This window comes from Sorex araneus, chromosome 4 (genome assembly GCF_027595985.1).
Source record: "Sorex araneus isolate mSorAra2 chromosome 4, mSorAra2.pri, whole genome shotgun sequence".
Taxonomy (NCBI): domain Eukaryota; kingdom Metazoa; phylum Chordata; class Mammalia; order Eulipotyphla; family Soricidae; genus Sorex; species Sorex araneus.
In genome coordinates, this window is record NC_073305.1 from 31,127,811 (window position 1) to 31,150,191 (window position 22,381).

At 50.8% G+C, this 22,381-nt stretch overlaps 1 protein-coding gene across 2 annotated transcripts in view; it reads right to left on the bottom strand.

Moving 5' to 3' along the window:
• The window catches only part of OSBPL10 (oxysterol binding protein like 10), a 299,778-nt gene that overhangs the window by 17,816 nt on the left and 259,581 nt on the right, over positions 1-22,381 (bottom strand). For both annotated transcript variants that reach the window (XM_055136189.1, XM_004603949.2), the window contains one exon: positions 6,622-6,771. In XM_055136189.1, the coding sequence (XP_054992164.1) occupies positions 6,622-6,771 (150 nt within the window). The remainder of the gene's footprint in view (positions 1-6,621; positions 6,772-22,381) is intronic.

Consider the following 22,381-nt stretch of genomic DNA (forward strand, 5'->3'; position numbering starts at 1 on the left):
CAACAGGCACGATGAGAGACCATGGGCACACCCCACACTCTTCCCCCACTGGGCAGAAGCCTCAAATCTGCCACCAGGCCATGAGAATGCCCGCACCCGAACCAGCTACCAGTGTTTAGCTGCATCAGGCAATGTACCAAAAGATAAGAATTGTCAACATCTCTGATCGCAGAAGCTTAAGGGTTTCTGCTAAGGGAGGAAAAGAAAACTGCCCAGACTCAGAAACATACCAAAAGGGGAATCTTCAAGATGGCAACCCAATAGCCGGTGCTCAGGCTCAATGAACCTGAACAAAAACACAGAAGGCTCAACCAGCACCCCACCAGCCCGGCCACCCCAAGCAGAGACTTCAGCAACACCACTGCGAGAAAACAAAGGAGTCACAAACTGACGTGATCTAAGTTTTGATCATTCCATTTGCCTTTGTGTTCTAATAAACAATAGAAAGTAAATGTCTTTGTGCCTGCAAGAGGGCAGAGAGGGATGGTAGGTGGGAAGCTCGGAAAATCCACGCAGGGAAGGTCACACTGATGGTGGGATTAATGTTGGAACATTTCATGTCCGAAACAACTGCATTCTGAACAAACTTGTAAATCAGGGGTTTGTTATAATAATAATAATAATAATAATAATAATAATAATAATAATAATAATAATAATAATGTAATAGGGCTGGAGCAATAGCAATAGCACAGCGGGTAGGGATTGGCCTTGCACGCCACCGACCCGGATCCAATTCCTCTTTCCATCTCAGCCCGGCAAGCCACCTAGAGTATCTCACCCGCAGAGCCTGGCAAGCTCCCCGTGGCGTATTCAATATGCCAAAAACAGTAACCACAAGTCTCACAATGGAGACATTACTGGTGCCTGCTTGAGCAACTCGATGAACAACAGGATGACAGTGACAGTGGTGATAATAATAATAAAAAAATATGCCAGTTGCTCAGGTGAGGACACAGAGGGATGGAAGGCACTGGGCCAGATGGGCAGGAAACCCAGCACCAGGGCTGTTCTGAGCTCCCTGCCCAGCCTTCCTGCCCTGTGTCAGACCCACCTTCTTCGTCAGTACCACAGCCCACATCTGAAAGCCTCAGAGACACCCACCTGCTTCTTCTCACGCTGTCCCTCCCTTTGGGCCCCTGCCTTCCCACCACAAATCAATCCCACCCACTCACCCCACACCTCTTGTTTCCATTTTCTGCCGCCCTCTTCTCCTCCTGTCTAAGTGATACATAGCGCCTCAGCTCACGGGTCACCTCTGCTACTTCCTCTGACCGCTCCTGCTTCCAAGGTTACACCAACTGCCTTCCTCACACCCCCAATGCTGCACATCTCCACCGTAGCACGACACAGACCCACCCAGTCCATGGGGTTCTGCCCCTGACAGTGACACTGGCTTTTTCTGGAGCTACAGGAACGGAGCCTGCAGAGATGGAGTCCCTGGGCTGGGGATGGAGAAACGACTTCCTCTCCTGTCTCTTGCCGCTGCTTGCACATAATCTGAGACCAACACCTTTCAAAACTGGCACCTTGAGCAAGATGTCACATTCTCCCATTAAAGCAGATTTGGGGTCTGGGATGATCTCTCATACAATTGTTCTGGCTTTTTCTTCTTTCTCTTCTTCCTTTTTTTTCTTTTTTTTTTTTGGTACCTTTGCAAATAAGTCACTTTATTATCTGTTTCTTGCCTGACAGAATCTGGAGATCAGAGCCAGTAAGGAGCGAGTACTAATTGGGCTGTCTACCTTCAAAGCAGAGGTGAGTGATGGCCCCACTGTCCAGACTGATGGCATCTAAATGGCAAAAATCGCTACTGCAGATTTATCAAGCCATCCATAAGGGCTGCCTTTTCTCCCAGGAACATAATTAAGACAATGAACTATTTTGCAGAGAAGGGGCGGGGAGAGGGGATCTGCACTCAGAGCAATTAATTACAAGCAAAGTTGCATCAATCGAGATGCAAATGTTTAAATTTCCATGATGGACTTTTAGGACTTGGAAATAAATGATTGCCCACAGAGAAGGCAAAGGGCCTCCAGCGAGAGTGACAGTCCCATCCGCCCACAGGGAGCACAGCAGGTTCCTCAAAGACGGGCTAAGAGCAGGCGCGTTCTCCTCCAGACACATCAGTGAACTTAACAGTCCTGCAAACCATCTACATGCTGCCCTGTCCTTCCACTGACAAGTGGACTCTGTGAAAACAATCAGGAGAAGAGAGGCTACCAACCGAGACAGATCTATGTCATCCCAAAAAAACCAGGGGAAGTCCATCCATCCAACTTTAGAAAATAAAGAGAGAATTCACATGCCAATGCCTTCTTGTCTCAGCCAACAGGACGCTGCTCCCTCGGTTTCCTTAAAGCTCCAGGTTGCCTCCTACCCATATCTCAGAGTGCTTAGATCTGAAGGGGAAAATTTGCCACCCCCAAAGAAGCGTCCTTGGCATATGGACCGATCATCTTTTTTTAGGCAACAGCAGTTGTGGAATAAAAGCTCCCCAAATGAGCAGATATTAACTCGGGGAGCAACATTTGAAATGGCCGCTTGTAAAGGTGCCTCCCTTACAAGTAAGGGTGTCAGAAGGAAACCAGAACAGTATCTCTACGAAGTTCTCTCAGGGGTGAAGCCATGGCTCAGCTCTGTACCACATCACTCCCTTGTTTACGGGGTCACTCCTCTGACACTCTCCCATTCCTGCACCCCTCACTTTGTGGGGAGTCCCTCTGCTCTCCATCATCTCTCCCTGACAGCCCGAAATTAACCATCTTATTAAATTTCTGTTTTCCTTCTCTTGGTCTTTTTTATTAGAAGGAATTAGGTGTCCTCAAGAACCCAGAAGGGTAGAGGGAAAATTATTTTGCCTCTACATTTCATAAGGAAAAGCATTTCTTAACATTTTGGTAGGAGAGTCTGAAACAAAATGTCACTTTTTTCAAGAAGATATATACTCCACAAGCAGCATACATCCGTTGAGGTACATTGTCCCTGAGAACTCAGCCTACAGATAGGGAACAGAAGTCCATATCCTAGCAGCTCTACCCATGGATGCTAGGGCGAGTTTTTCCCTCTCTCCAAGGTTTCCTTTCTCTGCTATAAAATAGAGAATAGCAGAGTTCCAACCTCCTCTCTGGGGGGTGAGTACTTAATCAGAGAGTAATATCAGCCTCATGCCTGCTGAGCTTCTGGAAAGCACTTGTGCTTGGCCGGAGGTTGCTAGAATCAAGGATCAGCAACCTGGTTTAGAGCCCCAGGGAGCGGTAAGGACCGTGGAGATTAGACACAAACTTGTCGTTGAATGTTTCAGGGACCAAACGGCAGACCACAACACAGGCTTACTACTCATCAAAGCAGCAGTTGAACTCACCTAGGTGCTTAAGTGAATCAGTTCTTGAGAAAAAGGAAGTAGATCAATCATTGCCCAAAATGTACAAAATGCCCAAGCCTGTTTTTTAGAACTCACAGTGGGTTCAGCACTTTGAACTTCAAATCCATGATCTCGCTCCACCTTCTCAGCAACCTATGAGAGGCTAACCCCATAGCCAGCATCTCTCTCAGCCTCCCCAAGTCCCTGGCCTGTCTAGAACTCACCGGTGCCTGCTGTCCTAGCTCTTCCTTCAGTCTGAATCCACATGACTGGAGGGTCAGCTAGATCTGCTGAAGAATGGACCCATGTGGACCCACAACCTCACAACCAACAGCCCATCTTCACTCATATTCCCGACATGTCCAGTTCATGATCCCATGACCTTAGGCCTGTTGAACCCATACAGTTTCCCATGCAGGTTCATGGTCCACCTAGAGCCAGCAGGGGCCACAACAAAGCCTTAGGGATGCCTACCCTCAAGATGCCCCCCGCCACTCTGCTACACCCTCCCCTCTGCAGTGCCAAGCAAGCAAACCTCGACTCGGTTTAATCCTAAAGTTCTCTAAGTCTCCTACTGGCAGCTCCCCTTTCCTGGAGCTCACTGGTCTCACTGGACATTTGCAATCCAGACTCTGGTGGTGCTGGCCACGTGCTCCCTGGAGACACTACTTTCCTGTGTCTCTATCCTCCTCCCATCCTGAAAAACCCTTTCCCTGCCCTCACCCCAGCACATTGCTCTTTTTCTCCCTCCCACTTCTGGGCTGATTGAAGCAGGCCCCAGGGAATACACACACACACACACACACACACACACACACACACACACACAAACACAGACAAGAGAATCACAGGGGCATAGCCCAAGTGCTTGCTCTGACCGGCCCATCTCCAAGTCCATACAAGCATGTCAATGCACACATGCACACATGCAGACCAGCCTGGGGGGAAGGCACCACCATTCATGTCCCCGGTGCACTCCTGGTGTCTAGAGTAGGCCCTGGAATTCCATGCTCTGTAACTGAACACAGGCATTCCTCTCTGCTGCCTTTCCTCTCCCTGAAAATGGTCAAATGCCCCCATCCTACATGCTGGGCTGAGTAGGGTACAACATCCTCTGACCACCCGCTCATGCTTCCTACCTGCTTCAAACCAGGCACCATCTTCTCATCATCCTGAGGCTCAAACAGAATCACTGCACCAGCACCAACACATGGTCAGACCTGGCTCCCTTCCCCATCCCAAGATCCAGCACACCAACCACCAACACACGCAATCACCCCAGGTTCCAGCTCACCAACCACCAACACACGCCATCACCCCGGAATCCAGCGCACCAACCAACAACACATGTCATCTGGCCAACACTGGCTTACTGGCTTCTCCCCTTGGGCCTGGCCCATCAGCCTCACTCCTTCCTGTTTTCTCTACCAGTGCTCACTTCTCCCTAAGCTCAATCCAGGTGTGTTTCCTTCCTTCTCTCCCTTTTCCACCAAGGCTACCCACACTGAGGAAAGGCCCAGCTGAGAGAGAGAGAGGGGGGGGGTGGGAACCACCTTTATGGAGAGATGGCTGATCACCCTGACAATGCCAGTCCTCTTATTCAAAAATATGTAACAGGGGCCAGGGTGTTATATAGTGCAGTGGCTAAGGTGCTTGCTTGCCTTGCATTAACTTGCATTTAATCTCTGGCACTCCATATGGTCCCCCAAGTCTGCCAAGAGTAATCCTGAGCAACGCTGGGTGTGGCCAAAAAACAAACAAAAATATTTTTTATTTTTTGATTGAATTGCTGTGAGATAGTTACAAACTTTCATGATTAAGCTTTAGTCATACAATGATGGAGCACCCATCCCTCCACCAGTGCACATTTTCTACCACCAATGTTCCCAATATCCCTCCCACCACCCCACCCAAAAAATTTTTTTAAATACATGTAAAAAACCCAGCTCCAAGCATGTTATAAATGCCTCTAGCAAGACATAGATAGGAAGGATAAAGTGAGAATGAAAGGAAGTCAGCGTTATGCGACAAAGCTGAGAAGAGCCAAGTAGAAAACTGAGAATGGAAAAGTCAGGAACTTTCTAGAATGGTCAGACAGCTCCTCAACATGGCTCCAGTATTTTGATTAAACAGGGACCATCTCCCAGGTACACAACTCATCACTCCTCTGGCTCAGTCTAACAATAGCCACTATGGTGCCATCTTGCCCTTTGGTCTCTCCCACCCACCCTTGCTTCTCTCTTCCATGGCTTCTGGCTTAGTCTGAGGTAAATAATGTGGAATCTACCGACCTGCCCTTGCAGTGATTTCTACAGGCTATGCCTGCCCTCAGTGATTTGGGCTATTTCTCTGCCACAGGCTTCAGAATCTAGAACTTTCTTCCCTCAGAGTAACTCTCTGTCCCCAACAGCTTCTGCCCTGGAATACCACAGCCCCACCTGCAAGTGAGCACTCTGCAAGTGAGAGATGGAGCACTCATCCCGTGCAGCCCTGGGCCCCGTCTCCACTTGGGGCTTCCAGTTCTCACCTGCTTTCCCCATCAGAGAACTGGAAGGCGTGGCTGGCAGTGGAACAGGTGGGTCGTAAGGCAAAGACCAGGTCTCCACCCCCCACTTCCCTACCCCCCCCTCTGAAGACCACACAACCCTCCTGGTTCCTTTCAGGACTGTCTGTCCTGCGTGCTTCCAGAAGGAAGCCTGAGTTGGGGTGAAGAAGGGTCTCAGCGAGCCCCAATCACTGATTGTTGGGGCTAGTTCTCTTGCTGAAGCTCCTGAGAAATGTCCTGGCTGAGCTCAGCACCAAGAGAGTTGGAGGTACCTCTCCTGGCCAGGGTTTGTTTCTTCACACAAAGACTGTGAGTTGTGTCCCCAAACAAGGACCAGCCAGGAAAGCTTCTCCCGGTTCCATGCTTACTCTCTACAGCTCGTATGTCTCTCCTGTCTCTGCAGCTTCCCCTTCAATCTTACCGGGACACAGCAGAAAACAACTCCTGCTCTGAATTTTCTTATTTTCTCCGGCCCCTTCCACCCAGAGAACCAAATGTTAGGCTCAGGCTTGGAGGATGAGCCTGAGGTCAGAACAGCATAATTACACCAAGAAGACTGGCCCATGACTATGAACTCTGATCTCCGGTCCTCTCCATTCTGTTGTCCCAGACTCACCAGAGTGAAGAAACGTGTGTGAAGAAGTTAGGAGAGTGTAGGAGGGCGTGGTAACCCCAGCCACTGATGCAAACCCAGTGAGAGGCAAGCACTCACCTTGGTTAGATCCATCCCGAGCTTGAGCTGGGAAATCAGATGAAGAATTATACTGCGCTGATCCTCCACAACACCCAACTCTGCTTCTTCCTTATCTTCAGTGTCACTTTTTTCATCTTCAGACAAAACCAATTCAGGGCTTGAATTTGGCTAAAAAAAAAAAAAAGATCATCGATAAAAAAAATCACCAGCTGGTCCCACATAAGCTAGAAGAAACCCATAGACTTAACCAAGGCCAAAGGATAGCATTTCTAATCTCAGAAGAGCTCCCCACAAACCAGTCCTCTTGGCCATTAGGTAGAGGATGTTTTGGGCTGTGCGGGTCCCATTTAGGGTATCTGACACACGCCCTCTTTTCTTTCCCATCATCCTCCATTCATGAACACCTTTTGGTCTATGAGCTTTCCCTGACCAAAAAACCCCCATTCAAGAAACTATTACATATAAAGAATATAGACTGCAGAAAGGAACACTGGAAGCATATATTCCATTCTTTGGGAGATCTCCCAATCAGTGCTCAGGGGATGAGGGCAGTTGTCTAGGGCCAATCCTAGAGATAACTGGTCTGGTATTGCTTGGGCCTGGGTATGCTGGGGGCCATCTGGACCACCAAGATGGACTTGGGGATCCTGCAGTGCTGGGAATTGAACCTGGGCCCTCTGCATGCCAAGCCTGGCATTTCCCCATTCTTAAAGCTTATAGTCTATATTACACATATGGGCCTAAACGTCCTTAGCTTGACTGCTCCCAAATATTACCTGCCATCAACTTGTATAACCTGGGACTCTTGAAATCTCAGGTAAATTTTCCTGTTTTTAAGTGAAAGGTTGACGCCCCTGAGGCAGGCTGAAATTACCTTATCAAGAAATAATATTCTGAAACTGTTTCTATTCACATCAATTTACATCACTGTAGCAAGTGTTAAAAAAAAATAGCTCAGCATTGGCATTTAGTTTAGGAGGGAGACACAAATGAAAATTTATGGAAAAATTCTGGGTCTTATAATAATCCAGGCCAATAGGCCCAGTCTTTCCCAATGTATGTTTACTCATTCAATTACTAACCCCAAATTTTCAAATTGCATAAGAAGCAGACAAGTTACTTAAGAAAATAAGGCTTATTGAGAACACCTTACTTTTTGTTCTTTCTTTCTGCTTTTGGCTTTTGGGTCACACCTAGCAGTGCTTAGGAGGACCCTAGGTGGTGCCAGAAAGTTGAACCAGGGGTGGCTGCATGCAAGGCAAGTGTCTTACCTGCTGTATTAATCTCTCTGGCCCAATTTTCCAATACCCATTATCAAGAACCTGTAAAGTGAGTTATCCTTGGAATACCCCTTCCACCATTCCCCGCTTATCTGCGTTCTTAAGGTTAAAATATCTAGTGCACAAAAGTGTTCTGCACAGGACCTCATACCACTGTTGCTCATTACTGATGACTTGTCAGACATAATCAACTTAAATAGACAGAAATGCCGGAGCACAAAGCTATTCAGTGCAAAAGGACAGAGGCTGCCCAAGGCCCCAGCAAACCTCATTAGACAGAGTCACCTCATTTGATGGAATGGCACCTACACAAGCCAGCTGTTATTTTAGCCGTGAAGGTGGAGAAACTGCCTGGCCTACTCTCACGTGCTAGCCATTCCTCGGCAACGCTCCCCGGAGGGAGCACGGCGCTTCCAGGAGCACACACTGCTCATTGTGTGGCTCAGTAAAAAACCACGAGTCTCTCACATGAGGCCTGGGTTCAATCTCCAGCACAGCTGGCACAATGGTAACAGCAGCAAGAAAAATAACATGAACAATGATGTTAATAACAACAAACAGATCAAACAGCAATGGAGATAGAACTCGGTCTTGAATGACTCTTGGTTGTCTCTGAATAAGCCCGGTTAGAGAGGTGCTGGGCAGGGTACACCCAGGCTCAACTCCCCTAGCTCAAGGTCAGGCTCTCCTTCCGGTGTGTGCACGGCTCGCTCTCAAGCCTCCCTGGAAATGTGTCATCCAATCATCAAGAGCAAGAGGCTTTGCTAAAATAAAAGGAAATAACTGGGGATCCTCCGGGGAGTCAGAGGGGGGTGCTGGTAAAGATGGGTCACTCCGATTCTCCACTAGGACATCAGGAAAAGGAGCACCAGGAGCCTGGCATGCACAGTTGGTCCTGTGGCCATCTTGCTGGGTGAGCCCATCTGCCGGGTTATAGGGTGTGTACGAGCTGGCTGGTGGGGCTGCACAGGAGGTGCCACTCCCCCCCTCCTCTAATTTGGGGTGAGTTTTAAAGTCACAGGGCCTGTCTAAGTTTCACTGTGAGTGCTCATGCCCAAGTACATGCTTAGAGGCGAGCACAGAGGCAAATCTTTTCCAAGGCATCGGAATTATGAACAGGCATCCTGTTTGGTAGGAAAAAAAGAACAATCCAATGTACCCAAGGGGCCTTGCGGTCCCGATGCCAAGGGGTACAGAAATGACATTTTAAGGACAGGCATGACTCCTGCCTGACATGAATTGTTCTCACCAAGTCCCAAGTGCAAACGAGACCATCCACAGCTCAAGGGAGGCTGGTACAAGTTTGGAGAAGCAGAATGTAAGTTCCAGCGCGCACACCACCCACCAGCTTGTGCACGGAGAAATTGCCACCTTCCACTCACTCATCACCCCCCCCCCTGGGGGTGACATGTTGACAGACTACACAGCACCCCAGACTTTTGTCCGCTTTTCTGAAAACTGAAATCCCGCTGTCCAGGACTTCCAGAAACCAGACTGCCTTCAGCTCCATCCTGCCGCCTGTGTGCACTCAGCAGGCTGACCCCTCCCGCTCTCCCCCTCACCAATCTCTGCAGAGGGAACGAAGCTGACTCACTCGCAGGGTCCCCGAGGAGCTGAGGTGACCGCTGCCTGAACTGGTACAAATCAGCTGCAAACTGAGCCCTGAACCCACACCAGGATCCAGCAAGAATTCAGCCACTCACAGCTTCTGAGCACTGATCATTTTTCCTTGAGTGTGACTTGCAAACACTTCTCTTCCCCAACCTCAAGTAAGGCAACGGGGTTTGGGATTTGGGGTGATGGTTGTTGTTGGGGGTCAGCCGTGATTCGGGTTTGTTCGTGAAGCTGTGAGAGGTTTGATCCCCAGCACCCAGCCTGGAACAATCAGTCCGAGGGCATGAAAGGTGAAACTTTCTGCTGTTGGACCCAAGACAAGGGCGTGTGAAGAAAAACGTGGGTGCACTTAGCAGGTCAACTCATCTGAAAGAGGTTCATTGGCAATGTCTACACCCAAAGCACCCAGTGAGAAACAGGGAGTGAAGAACCCAGCTTTGGGGAGCTGCAAAGAAAGATACCTTCCTTCAGAGGGTCTCTTTTCTTGATTCAGATAAAGACTTACAGCATGGCCCGTTTTAGGAGGACGAGTTCACACCTCTTTCAAAGCATTACTTACTACCCCTGTCTACCACCAAAACACCAACATCCCTCAACCACAGTCTAGGCTCAAGGAATTCTTGATTCTGCTAGAAAATTCAAAACACTCATACTTGTCACTGGCTCTCCCTGCTAATCTCCACCATTAGGCCCATATCCATGGCTATTTACATCTAACCTTCTCTGTCTTGGAAAGTTCTGTTACAGGTCTGGGAGAGATAGTATAGCAGGCAGGTAGGTCACATGCCTTGCACGTGACAGGCTCAGGTTTGAACCCCAGCACACTCTGAGAACTTTCAGGAATGTGCCCTGAGCACGAAGTTAGGAGTAAGTCCTGAGCACCACAGATGTGCCCCAAATCACTTGTATCACTTGTATCACTTGTCATCCCGCTGTTCATCAATTTGCTTGAGCAGGTGCCAGTAACGTCCCCACTTGTCTCTGTCACATGCTAGTGTAGCCCCATGGCGTCTGCTCGATCCAGGAACACGAAGAGCCTGAAGTACCCCAAATAAAAAACAAAATTCTGTTTCTCTCCCGGGGGCCTCTGCCCCGCGCACCACCCTCAATTCCCCATTGATGAAGCACTAATTAGTATCTTGCAGTGCTTAAAGGTGGCAGAACAGGGACTGAATCACAGAAGAAACCAAAGTAGGAAACGGTTTTACTGTGCCAAGGCAGAACAAAAGCACAAGAAGCATATTCAGACCCCTGTCTCCCAGGGGCCTTTGCCAAAAAGCCATTCCAGTCACAAAAGTCCGTACACAGAAGATAAAGCTGAATTGGAATGTGTTTTGTTTTTTAATACAAAGAGCTGACTTCTCGAATACACTTTGAAAGGACCATCCTTTCAACGCAGAGCTGTGGAACAGACATTGCTCTGGCACAGTGTTAAGACCAAGGGAACAACAAAGCACACTGCAGTGTTCACTGTGCAACCGTGCTTTTAAAAACAGTGCGTTTTACAGAGAAGCAGACACTGGAGGGAGAGGAAATGAGCATTTTTACAAAAACGGCAATATTTCTACCACAGGAGTGTGATGAAAATCAAGCATCTCATCAGGAACAGGAGAAGGACAAGTTAAATGATGGACAGCAAAAACCTCATGGGCAGGTCAGCGGTTAGGAGAGCTCCTGAGTGGCCCAGTTGCGACCCGTGTCATCAAGTGAGGGACCTTAATCAGGGTTTTAGGACATCTCAAGACACCTGCCTTGATGTTTCAGGTAAGAGTTGTATCTTGAGGGGCTGGAGCAATAGCACAGTGGTTGGGGCATTTGCCTTGCATGTGGCTGACCTGGGTTCGACTCTCAGCATCCCATATGGTCCCCCGAGCACTGCCAGGAGTAATTCCTGAGTGCAGAGCCAGAAGTAACCCTTGAGCATCGCCGAGTGTGACCCAAAAAGAAAAAAAAAAGAGTTGTATCTGAGCCTTCAGCCAGGGAAAGGAATTAAAGAACAGGTTTCCTGAGGAGATTAGGGGTGCACGCCTCCCCCAACCCTAATATGTCACTCTGGCACGTGACTCATTTTAGAAGTCAACTGAAGCGTTGCAAGGTCATGAGAAACCCCGACCACCCCTAAGTACTAAGAAAAGTGAAAGCTGGGGTTACTGACCAGAAATATCCCCAGAAATCATGTCCTATCATAGACACAATGTGTACAACAAGGCAGCATCTAACTGTAGAAATGTTTTTTCCGTGTCCCCAAGTCCCCCGTCTTCTCCCTCGCAAACCCTGTCTCATTCCTTAAACTCAGCACATAGACCCACACCTGGCCCGATTTGCTTTAGAATTCACATCTTCGTATATTCTCCATATACCTGCAATGGACTTTGTTCTTTTCTCCTTCTGTGTCACATTAATTCATTTGCTTTGCCAACCCAAGAAAGAACCCAGAGGGCTAGGGGAAATGCCTTTTGTACCCTGGAAGTTGAGTTCTCCTGGGCTTCCTAGAGGGGTCTTTGCACTTAGACTGACCCCTGACCACCCAAGGACCAGAGCACCCCAAGGCTGTGTTTGGGATGGACTCTCAGAGCCAGAGACACACCACAGAGGTTAAGGCACTTGCTTAACCCAGTTTGATCCCCAGCACCACAGAGTCCCTCAAGCACCACTGGGAATAAAACCCAAACAAAGAGCTGGGAGTAGCCCCAGCTATGGGACTGGCCCCTAACCCTGCTCCATCCCCCCAGAGAGATGGAGCCTCAGGGTCGCCAAAGACAGCCACAGTGCCTGCAGGTGAGGCCCCGCCTTCCCCATAAACCCTCTAAAACCAAAAGCATCTGCCCGTTGTTCCCTGTTGACTGGGATGTTTGCTAATTAGTCAATATCTGTAAAATGAAGTTGAGCCAAACAGGACTACTGGAGGCCCTGTCAGACACTCTGCCACAGGAAGTCACAGGCTTCCTCTGATACAGGAAGGAGCATATCCACGGCTGTGGTCGAGGGCCACAGCCAAAAGCAAAATCGTGACTTGTCAGGTTTAGGAGGGTTCAAGTCTTCACAGTCGGAAACCAGAACATGGGGAATATTAAACTGTGTTTGCAGCTCTCCTTTTTGGGGTGTATGGGCCATTCCCGGTTGTACTCAAGCTTTATTCCTGCCTCTGAGCTCAGGGATCGCTCCTGGAGGGGCTTGGGAGACCATCGGGGGTGCTGGGCACGGAAGCAGGCTCAGTTGTCTGTGAGGCAAGCACCCACCCTGCTGCCTTATCTCTCTGCCCTTCAGCTCTTCCACTGAACCAACATCTGGTTTTTTAAGACAAAGGCAAATTCCAAGCAAACTGAAATGCCAATGTATTTTATTCAGGACACATACATGATTTAATGGTGGTTGCGGTCAGTTCCAACCATGAAACATATTTCACTTCAAAATCCTCCTATAGCTCCCTCCCGCATCCCACGGTACGTCCCGGACCTACTCCCTTTCACAGAAACTCACTTCCGTTCGGCCCTCCCCAGAGCATCCACCCCAGTGTCCTCCTTTCTTCCCGTCTCCTCCTTTCTTAGAGCTATCCTCAGAGAGCCAGAGGGGATGGGAGAATGAGTGCTGTCCCTTTAATTGGTAAACACCTAATAAGCCAGTGTTTTAATTCTAAGGCTGGAATCCTCCATGTTGAGGCATTGGAAAGAGGCATCTAAGGTGGCATAACCCAACCTTCAAAGAGCATATTCACCGCCAGACCTCTGAAATCACGGACATGCACCGTGAGTGGGGGCGGGGTAGGGGTGGGAGGGGTGGTGTCCTCCAGCAAGGATTAAAGTGGGTTCCTAGGTCAGCTTTGACTCAAGCAAATAAGCTTCCGGGAGGAGGTCTTTCCATATAGACAAAGATCTTCCACCGAAAAGCATAACCCGCTGATCTCAAAGGTTCTGCAGCTATCCCACAATCTCCCTGACCAGGGAGAGAAAACAAGGCCAGCAGGGAGAGCATCTTTGGCTCTCCCAGCTTGGCACCCGCTCTGCACACTGGTGACCTGAACCATCCCAAGGACCAGGGTATGGAATACCAATGGCCAAATCGGTATTCTACATCAAGAACAACATCTGTACACTGGTGGCTGGTGGGCAAGGAAGACCCAGCAGCACCTTGGAGTATCCTCAAATGAGACAGACACCCTGGGAGACAGCCAGAGGGCAGAGGGGCGACCAGGGACTGAGTGGACCTCCCATAGGACTGATTTTGCAATTCCAACAACTACACCGAGCATGCAAACACATGCAGAAAATGGCCACCAGGATTCAGAGAAGCTTTTGTTCGCTGCAGGAGCTAAAAGTCCAGACGTTAATTTTTCCAGAAAATGAGAGGTTCTGTGTCAAGTTGAGACCTGGAGAGAGGTGACAGGATCAGAGAGAATGAGTAAATGACAGACCATGGGGACAAACAGAAACACAGGGGTAGGGAATGGGGCCAGAGGGATCCGAGCCTTTAAGAGGTACACATTACTGCATATTTTCCCCCATTTCTAGTGATACAGGATTCATCAACTAATGTTGATGGCATTTATGAAATCCATAAAACCAAGGCTTTAGTTGCTTTTAACTCTAGACATTTCATTTCCTATTTACAGGCACATTTCACCAAATGGTCAGTCATTACTTGACTGAACTGTGCATCTTTCACAGGAACAGCTGACATTGTCTAAGGCCCCATCTAACCACCCAAAGTTTTAAGAGTGTCGCAGCCGCAGAGTTGGTCTGACTGCACACAAGTTCACAGACATCAGCAGAGGCGAGGGCGCACGAAGAGGGCAGAAGTTCCTTGGCATTCCTGTCCCTCAATTCCCCGAGTAACTTTGATCATGGGACTCCCAGAGGCCAGGCTCCTGTGAGCACATGCCTGGAGGCAGAATCTCCCCCGAGGACATACACCGCCAGCAAGTTTTGTCCTATCGACACCAAGCGACTGTTCCCGATGACCTACTGTCTTCCTCTCACTGGGCACAGGTGGGGTTTCTCCTCCAGAAGAGTCTCTCTGGAGCCTGTTTCTAATGCCCCCCAGGAAGGCCATCGCTGCTGGGTGCAGGTTCTCTCCGTTCGACAGATGGTGGCTTCCCTCAGGCCGGAAGTCATGCCACAGAGCTTCTGGGCGTCACATACATGTCTTCAGGGGGTGTCCGGAACAGCGGATGCGCTGTGGTTCTGCTGACAGGCGGCTGTGGAAGGCTCCTCACATGGACTGTCCTCCCGGTGGGGCCCGTCCAGAGTCAGGTGACCGCCGGTGAAGGCCACTGCCGTGCCCGGGGCACCTTAACTGGCCATTTGGAGGTAGATACGAGGAGGCCACTGTGGGAGACACCCGGTGGAAAAGCTGGTTCTTCCCCTTAACGGCTCCAAGTCCAAGCATGTCCACACAGCCGGCTGCTCCCAGCTGCCATGTTGGAGAGGCTGAATGGGCGGCCAATGACATCATAATCCTTCTGCCGCCTGCCAGGGCTGTGCGGCTCTGTGGCTCTAACCACACATACACACACATTTACCACACTTGGCTCGCATAGACTGGAAGGACAGGTGCTCTTCCTGAGCAAAGGGCCCGACCTGCAGAAAGGCGAATGTTCAATAAAACACACCTCTGGAAGGCAGAAGGCAGTCACGTCCGGGAGTGGGGGTGGGAGTGGGGGGCTGGCCATCAGCCGGGAGAGTCAGAGGATCCCACGGGTGCTCCCCTGCAGGCACCGGAAGGAAGCCTCTGGCCGGGGGCGGGGAGCCTCAGGGATTCCGGTTTCCACACATCTGCTGGGAAAAGCCCTTTGGAAAGGAAAAGGAGGTGGAGAGGGGAGTAAGGAGCAAAGGAAACCGAGAGGAGAAAGGAAAGGAAGCAGCGGCAGCAAGGAAGGGGAGGCCTTTACTTGCGGTGGAGGCTTTTGAAGGCTGCCCGCCTGCAGGCCTAGATGGACAGGCCGGGTGTCTCGAGCTGGCATCAGACCCTCACAGGTGATCATCACCGAGTGCTTTCAGACCCAACTGCACTGAAGGACTCCCCGCAGCCCAGGGCTCTGCAAGCTGCCTCCTGGGCCAGGTTGGGGGTGAGTGCCCCCTGGCAATGGGAGAGGAGGTCAGGCAAGGGAGGGCCCTGGAAGGGCCCAGGGAGCAAGCCCGACCAGGGGTGGGGGTTGGGGGGGATGGAATCCTGAGACTATCAGAGCCAGGGACCCGTTCAATGTCTACAGAGGATGTCAAGGTCCTAGAAGAGGGCACTCAGAGCTGGTCCCAGTGATAGACCCCTGCCCAAGACATCAGCCTCAGCGGACCAGGGACATGTGGACCTCGAAACCATGACTGACGGGCCTGCCCCCCTGCATGGGCGGCCCCCTTCTATCCGGCAGCACCAGCTCCTCTCCAAGGCTCTCCCCAAGCACTCTGGGGCCACAGGCAGGAAGAGCACCCCCCACCCACACACACACATACAGTCCATGGCCTGGACTAGGCAGCCTCACTTTCCAGAACTTACGGTTGCCCCCAGATGGGAAACACAGATACTAGAAAGCAAGATCTCAGTGCAGGGCCACGATCTGGAGTCGCACAGACAAGCACTGCTAGGGCTGTGAATCAGATGGGACGGGGGTGGGGGTTGGGGGGGCAACAGGGAGCCTAGGAGCCCAGCGTGGTCTGGGGGTCATGGGAGCAGTGGGTCAGCCAGCCACAGCCACCTGAGACTCAAGGAGGCCTGAGAAAGATGGGGGAGAAACCGCTTGGAGATCCCATGCTAGGACTAGGAGGCGTGAAAAGCAGCTTTAAAGCAGGAGACTTGAGAGCGGTTGCCCAGTGAAGCAGGCAGCACAGCTGAAAGCTATCATCGCCCCCCCGGACCCTGGCCGGCACCCCAGTTGGAACAGTGCCTCGTCAGCTACTGAGGCTCAAAGCAGCTCGGCCTCTGCATTCAACAGACTGGGGCACCACTCGGGAAGGCTCACACTGGCTGAGCACAGGGGTCTTCACAGGGACCCCTGAGCACCCCCCCCCCAACGCTTCCTCTAATGGCACTGACACACTGGGCATCTTTAGAGCCAGGCTTATGAAATATCTTCTAGAATCATCTCTTCCGGGAGAGGGAGGCTCATTTCTTTCTCTTCTAGATCTTTTTTAGAATTCCTTGTACAACCACTCCCCTAAGGCTGCCTTTCCGGGGCTGGCGGACTGGCTGCTTAGTGGCCCGAGGGGCGGGGAGCTCAGAGGGCACCCACAGGCTGGGGGGAAAGGCGGCTGTGACTTCACAGCTGGCCGGTGGTAGTCTGCTCACCGAGGCCCCCTCCATGACGGCGGGCATCCTTGGCAAGGCAGGCTTTCTCTCAGTATCTCCACAACAGAAGCCGGCTTGATAAGCACGGGCACTCCAGACAAGGTTTCTGTGTGTGTGTTTGTTCTTTGGTTTGGGGGCCACACCTGGCAATGCTCAGGGCTAACTCCTGGCTCTGCACTCAAGAATTCCTCCCGACAGGGCTCAGGGAACCATATGGGGGAATCAGGGATCGAACCTGGGTCAGCCACATGCTGGGCAAACACCCTACTCATTGGACGATCAGCTCCTTTTACTTTTTTTTTTTTTTTTTTTTTAAGGAGTGAAAAGGGTTGGAGCGATAGCACAGCGGTAGGACATTCGCCTTTTCATGCAGCTGACCCATGTTCGATTCCTATGCCCCTCTCGGAGAAACTGGCAAGCTACCGAGAGTATCACGCCCGCACAGCAGAGCCTGGCAAGCTACCCGTGGCGTATTGGATATGCCAAAAACAGTAACAATAAGTCTAACAACGAGAGACGTTACTGGTGCCCGCTCAAAGGAGTGAAAAAAAATAGAGAGCTCAGGAAAATAATAAAGATAATAAAAATAGACTCAGGAGAACTGAAGCACACCAGGCCACCCTCCGGATTTGCAGCCAAAAGGAGAGTCAGTCACGCAGACCACAGAGTCTACGATTCTGTCTCTAAATCAGCCAGAGCCGTCAGACAGATGCACGAGGCCAAGTCAAATAACAAGGCACGGAGAAGAGTAGGGCGTGGGGCGCCGGGGAGACTCCAGCTCTCATTCAAGAGCCTCCAGAGGAAGGAGGAGGCCTGGCCGTCCCGGCAGAAGGAAAGAGGACTGGGCAGGGGGCCGAAGAAGCCTGCCTCCACTGTCTCCCCACTGAGGGCTTCAAGCCCTGCATCTCATCGTCTGCCCTCTGCCCCCCAGCTCCAGCATCTCCACTCAGCTCCCCAAGGCTGTCAGGCTCCCGGAGACTCTCAGATCCTGCTCCCTGGGCCTGTGACTGGGTTGCTTTATGCAACCCAAGAGGTGCTACAGGTGCGGTTTAAGAGACTGGAGACAATTGTAAGAATGTAACTCAAACATGAAAGCTTGTAACTATCTCATGGTGATTTAATAAAATAAAAAAAAAAATTTTTAAAAGGGGAAAAAAAAGAGTCTGGAGACGGGGACATGGCGGTGGAGCTGATTTGATCTCCACATTCCCCCCCATTACGAGCGTCTTTCCTGACTGGGGTCCCAGGAGGTGCCCACAGAGTGGCTGCTAGAGGCGCTCCTGCAGGCCCTGAGGCCGGAGGAAGCAAGTCACTAGCCAAGAACGTTGGAGGGGGGCAGGGGGTCCTAGAAGCTGGAACAGGCAGGAAGGAATTCTATTCCTAGAGCCCAGAGGGAGCACGACCTTGCCATGCAGGGATTCTGGCCTCGGGGCCCTGGGCAGGATTCTGGGCAGCGGCTCTGCCAGCGAGTCCCCTGCACACTACCCACAGCCCAAGACACAGACCGCAGGAGCCCCCAGTGGACCTGCAGTTCGCATATCCAGAACGTGGCATGGCCCATCTCAAGGAGAGACGCGTTCATCCTCCTGGTCTCTCAGCCAGAGGGTCGCCTGGTTTCCTTTCTTGGGCTCAGGCTCTGTCCCGTGTCCCGGGCACCAGCCTGTCCTGCAAATGAGACTCCAAATTCAACCACTCCTCACCAGCCTCCGCTGCCCGAGTCCAAGCCACCGCCATCTCTCACCCAGTTACCACCAACAGCTCCCCAGTCAATGCCCCGGCCCCCCACTTGGAGTCTACGTCTCCTCACAGTACCCCCAGACGCATCTTAAATCCTAAAGCAGCTCCTGCAACCTCAAAACCCTCCCCGCTCTCAGCGCCCGGCCATGCCCAAGGCCCAGCCTCTCAGCCCGTTCCTTCCCTTGCCTTCCTTCTCACCACACTGCCCCTTCTTCAACCTGGGCAGCCTCCCACCAGCCACCCTCTGGTCCTTGAACATGTGAAGCCTATACCTGCCCCCGGACCTTTACAACTGCTGTTGTCACTCCTCTTCCTGGAGATGTGCCTGGCTCAAACAGGTCTAGTCATATGCTACCTGGACAGTGGGCCGACCCCATCCCTCTGGCCCTATTCACCCCTTCCTTCCCTGCTCTCTTTCTCCCAGCAGGACTCACTCTCCAACCCACTCTAAGCCATTCATCCCACCTTCCCCTGCAGAACTTTGGATCCCTGGAACCACCACTATGTTGCTCACTGCTTTCTCTGCCACCACGGTGAAGTGCCCGATACTGACAGCTGAGTGAATAAATGAAGCAAACACTTAAGCTAGGGAAGGGTTTTAAGAGGTCAAGGAATAGTCTTGAGGATGGCTAAGGAAGCAACACTGTGATGGCAGGGATGGATGATGGGGCATTGAGAATATTCTGGAAGACTCGAGCAGCAAGGGAAAGTCCACTATCCCTTCTCTGCCTCTTTGCAGCACACAGATCCCGGGGATATGGTGGGGCGAGAGGAGGGACCCTCCCACCTGACTCCTGTGGCCTTGTGGTTTCACGGGGGCATGGGTGTAGCGGTGGGAGGGGTCATAAGATTGGAAAAGAAAACCACAACCTTATTGGGGGCGGGATGGGGTTGAGCCAGAAGCCGCCGGGAGGGCGGATTACAAGCAGCTGTAAATCAAAGCTGGAGCTAAGACCCGGGGGGAGGGGGAGAGCTACTATAATGACTCATCTCCTTCTCATTTACAGCCACCTAAAACTGAAGGCGGAACATCCACATTTTCATGCACATTTCATGTCTGTCCTGGGCCTGGATACCTCCTGACCCTTCCAGCACCCCAACTTGCAGGCTCCTGCCCACCCCAACCCCGACATCCCTTCCCTTTCCTGACTGCTGCCATCACACCTGTCTGAGCCCAACACCCTCTAGAACGTCTCCACTGCAGACTCCACCAAGGATGATTAATCCTGCATCCCCCTCCCTGCACCCCCGGTACCTTTCTCCCCTCATCACTTCTCCCTCAGCTTTCTATGGCCCAGAGAGAAAATGCACTCAGCCCAGCAGCCGGGCTGCTTCTAGCCGACCCATCTTCTCAGACTCCCTCTTGCTTCTTCCTACCCTGAACTTCCCTCAATCTACAGTTCAGCCCCTCAACGGCTCCAGGCATGTTTGGATACTGGGGGGGTGGGGTGGGGGAACCTGTGGCCTGAGGCTTATTATTTATAAGTTCAGCCTGGAACCAGCATTTTCATCATCTGTGGGAACAGCCCGCCCTACCCTTTTCATATGCTCCCCATTGGGTTCTGCTGCCTCCACCATGGACGCTTCTGGGCAGAACAGGAGAGGCAGGCCCCGAGCCCCCCCACCAGGGCTGCTCACAGGAGACACGGTGCCCACCGTGGCTCCCTGGTAGCAGAAAGCTCAGTCACGGCAGAGTGCTCTGGGTGCCGAACCTTCCCAGCCACACCACGAGATGCCCCTTCATGAGCACCTGCAGCTCAGAAACAGAAAACTGGAGCATATCCTTCAGGATGAAATGAGTCCGGAGGGAGGGGCAGGCACAGAATGATCTCACTCATATGTGGGGTTTAAGGAAACAGTAGCAGAATAACAAATGGCCTCAAAGCAATGGAAACAAAGAGCAGCAGAACTGGATCTTCCCTAGGAAGCTTGCCCCTGGGGGCAGAGAGAGGCCAGGGAGGGACCACTATGACAGTGCTACAGGGTAGCGGTCACTCTGGATGAGGACTGGGTGCTGAAAGGAGGAAAAGTGACATGCATGACAGCCTGTCAGTAACAGTATTGTAAACCACAGTGACTAACAAGAGGGGAAAGGAGGAAAGAATGGAAAAAGAAAAAAGTGCTGCCATAGAGGTAGGCTGGGGGACAGGAGGAAACTGGGGACATTAGTGGATGGAAGTGGACACTAGTGAAGGGATTAGTTTTGAAACATTTTGCACCTGAAACATAATCACTTTGTAATTATGTTGCATGATGCTTTAGTTTTAAAAATTAAAAATAATAATAATAATAAGTGGGTAGTGAGTGATAGTCCGGCAGGGAGCGTATTTGCCTTGCATGAGGCTGACCAGGGTTCGATCCCCGGCATCCCACATGGTGTCCCAAGTACCGCCAGGAGCGATTCCTGAGTGCAAAGCCAGGAGTAACCCCTGAGCATCGCTGGGATGTGACCCAAAAAATCAAAGAATTAAAAAATTAAAGAACCACTGAATGGACACGTGCCTGTGGGGCAGCCCATCACACTGGGATGACTGTTCCTGCTTGCATCTCGTTATTATTATTATCTACATTATTACTTCAGAGGAGGTGGAGCAAGGAACGCCTCCTTGGAGACTTGGTCTAGACCCCCATCCCAGGCAAAGAAGATTGAATCTGCAGGGGTAGGGGCTATCTTGTGCATGCCTATCTTATGGACTATTTTTTTCTTCTTGAAAGCATTTTTAATAGGACCTAAGCAATAGTACAACAGGTATGGCATTTGCCTTGCTTGCAGTCTACTCAGACTTGATCCCTGGCATCTTCTATGGCCCTCCAGAACACCACTAGGTGTAATTCCTATGTACAGAGCCGGAAGTAACCCCTGAGCATAGCCAGGTGTGACTCAAAAAGCAAAAATTTTAAACAAAATTTTTTTTAATTCTTTAAAAAGCATTTTTAATAGGGGCCACACCAGGCAAGATGGAAAGCAGGGGCAGTGTGGTGACAAGGATGAAACTCAGGGCCCATGCATGCTAGGCCTGTGTTCTACCACTTCCTTGGGTCATCTTCATGGCGCTGGCTTTTCATTTTAACTGAAGCATAATTTAAACATGGCACAATATCCAGATCTTAGTGTATGGCTCCATGAATGATGACCTAGGGAATCACTTGATATCCAACTGAATGCTTTTCCATATTAAGCATAGTGTTCAGTTTTATTGACTTTATTTGCACTGCCAGGCAAGAGATTTCTAGAACTCTTTTTTCTTGCAAATCTGAACAAACCCCATTTCCTTCGTCTACCCCCTGCAGAGTCTGTGTTTTACCCAGCCCTCCTGTGAAGCTCTCTACATTTGGAGCACTTTCTCTGTAATATCAGAGCCCCTGAGGGGCTGCAAGGCACTGCAAACAGCAGCAGGGAAGGCATCCTCAAAAGGAGATCCAGGTCCTTTCTCACTTCCCCAAATCCAATCCTCAGAAACCGTGTGGACAAAGCAGGGTCTTTCATGCCACGGAGACCAAACACAGCCAATGGCGCAGCTAATTCTCAGAAACGTGTGTAGGCACGTCTTGGGAAAGAAAACCATCTCTCTCAACATTAAACCCGAACTTGAAGAAATTTCCATTGATAACCCTAAAACAGAATCTCAGAAAACTCGAACTTTGATTGACAGAGGATTACATTTTCCTCACGTGCCATACCAGGCTGACTTTGCATTTATCTCTTTGAATCATTTATGCCTCTCACCTGGAAATCCCAACTGATTCTCTCCAATGGAAATTGGTGGTGGGTACGATAACACAAAGGCAATAACCAGCGGCATCACAAACCACAGAGCAGTTTTGATTTACAAGTCATTAAAAGGGAGAGGCATTTACTGCTCTTTGCA